General features: G+C 44.0%; 1 protein-coding gene across 1 annotated transcript; it reads right to left on the bottom strand.

Moving 5' to 3' along the window:
• Window positions 1-1,223: 1,223 nt before the first annotated feature.
• Window positions 1,224-1,666, bottom strand: POSPLADRAFT_1116607 (hypothetical protein; the record flags this gene model as incomplete). The annotated part of the gene is made up of 2 exons (XM_024483471.1): window positions 1,224-1,334; window positions 1,577-1,666. Coding segments are annotated over 2 exons (201 nt in total), but the record flags the coding sequence as incomplete, so codon positions are not given.
• Between the last annotated feature and the right edge of the window lie 656 nt (window positions 1,667-2,322).

Genomic DNA, 2,322 nt, shown 5'->3' with positions numbered 1-2,322 from the left:
CGAGGGCCCCCTCGGGCACTTTTGTCCCGAGGGGGCCCTCGGGACAACGCCTTTTTCTGATTTCAAATGATTCAATTTCGTCAAATCTCCTTGTGCTCATATCTTCTCCTCGTCATTGCCTCTTGCTCATCGTCGCCACCAACATTTTCACGATATCATCAATGATACTCTCAAAACTTGTCACATGCCTCTTCCCTCCATCATCATTGTCTTCTCATTGTCAATGTTCTCTTCCACCCGTCTCGTCAATGTTTTCTTCCATCTGCCTCGTTAATGTTTGCTTCCACTCATCATCATCAACATGTTCTTCCATCACCATCAACAAGTCATCACTGTACACATACTCCACACCACCCTCATCCGTATTTGTGTCTTCATTGTCATTGGTTTCATAACTTCCTTTTATGCTGCCCATTCCTGTTGTCTCCACTGACACCATCGTTGAAGATGATTTCGGTACCACTTTCTGGAGTATCATTCATCGCCCATATCGTCAACTCCTCTGGTTTCATCATATGAACCGACTGGATATTGTATGTACTTCACGTTAATACACGGTTTCACATTCTTTTCTAAGGTTAGATCATGCTCATAAGGTTACACAGTTCCGATGGACTCCTGCTGCTCAATTGCTTGTGCCAATTTCCGCTTTTTTGCTTATATAAGTTCTGTTTGTGCATATATTGTCTGCTTACAAATCATTCCCCATTGGTCTATCAAATGATCAGATCTAGTCTGCCCTAAACTACCCTGGTACATATATACCTTCACCTTTGCTTCCATTCCCATTTCTTCTTCCATCCTTAATTTGTAAGTGGCATTTGTTTACTGTTTTTTCATACAATGCTGACATTCATACAGTCTCTACTCACAACTCAACACACTCCTTTATACACATAAAGTGCTTACTTATCTGGTTTGTGTTATTCCACTGCTTATTAAGCTTGTTATCTGATGCTCTCCACACAGCCCAATTCATTGTCATGGCCAATATCCCACTGTCTCTAACCCTTGTTGATGCCCTTCAGCAGGTACTTGACCGCCATCGGGCTCGTGTAACGGCCAGTGCTTCTGCACGCCTTCTTGAACAATCACTACCTGTCAATGCTCAATTGGTCTCTGCTATCAAGCTGCCTAATCTACACAACAATCCTGGTCCTTCTCACACTATTGTCTCTGCCCCTGTTGCATCGTCTTCTCATATTCGTTCCACTAATACTCACCTTAAGCACCGTGTTACTACAAGTGATCATATCCAGCCTCGTAAGCGTCATGTGCGATCCAATGCACACTCTGTCATTATCCGACCCGTCCACAACCTTCGTTACAGTAAACTTCGTCCTGCTCATGTGCTAACTACTCCGACCCATGTCCCACAGCAGGTTACAGCGCAGAAGTCTCCCAAGAAGTAGTATCTTACTTACCTACACTCTGCATAATATACATATCTTAGTCACCTATAATCAAGTACATTCCTTTTAATCTGATCTATATTGGAGCAACAGGCGAACAGATCAGTGACACAATTGTCCCATATGGGCATCGCTTTGCCCGTGGACAAACATGCTCACCGCACCATTGCACCGTCATTCCGACGCATGCTTGCCATCTGTTTCTCTGTTGCTCCAACAGCCCAGTTATATACGACTTCCTCTTTTCTTGGTATTGTTTCACACAGATCAACACATTAATTTCATATATATAGAAGAAAGTATTAAAGCTCATTACAAGTGAATCCCTATTTTCTCACACACTGGCAATCACATATCAGCAGACTTGGAACATCCACACCACATATCTAACTAGGCAGAATGTTTGCCTAAAATTTATTTACTAAGTCAGTCAGATTAAAATGAGTTAAATTGAATCACTCACAAAGGTTTTCTTGCCCAGTCTCCTTTGCACTGTGGCAAGACACTCCCCCAGTTTGGCCAAGTCAGAACGCTTCTGCTTGCTTTCCCGCCGCGCCTTCGCTTTTTTGGCCTTGCGCGCAATTCCTGCTGCTGACTTAGGATCAGGAGGAGGAGGGCCAGGTTGATCTGCTGCAACAATTGTAGCAGTGATCACCTCCTTCTGCTTGTCAGCAAGACGATTGAAGCCCCCCAAACCTGACACATGGACTCTGTCGTTCTCATCCACACGCCGATGGAAGTGCAGTTGACCCTGCTTCAAGCATCCCCAGTGAGACCACAATTGCCGACTTGTTGTCTTTTGCTATAAATTGATAAGAACTTTACCAAGTCAGACACTAACTGAACACTCACCCCCACATGAAAGGAAGCTATAGTAAGACAGTGAGCAAGTTCTTTGGCTGCGAATGAG

The sequence above is a fragment of the Postia placenta genome (assembly GCF_002117355.1).
Source record: "Postia placenta MAD-698-R-SB12 unplaced genomic scaffold POSPLAscaffold_387, whole genome shotgun sequence".
Lineage (NCBI taxonomy): Eukaryota > Fungi > Basidiomycota > Agaricomycetes > Polyporales > Adustoporiaceae > Rhodonia > Rhodonia placenta.
This window is presented reverse-complemented; position numbering and strand designations above follow the sequence as displayed.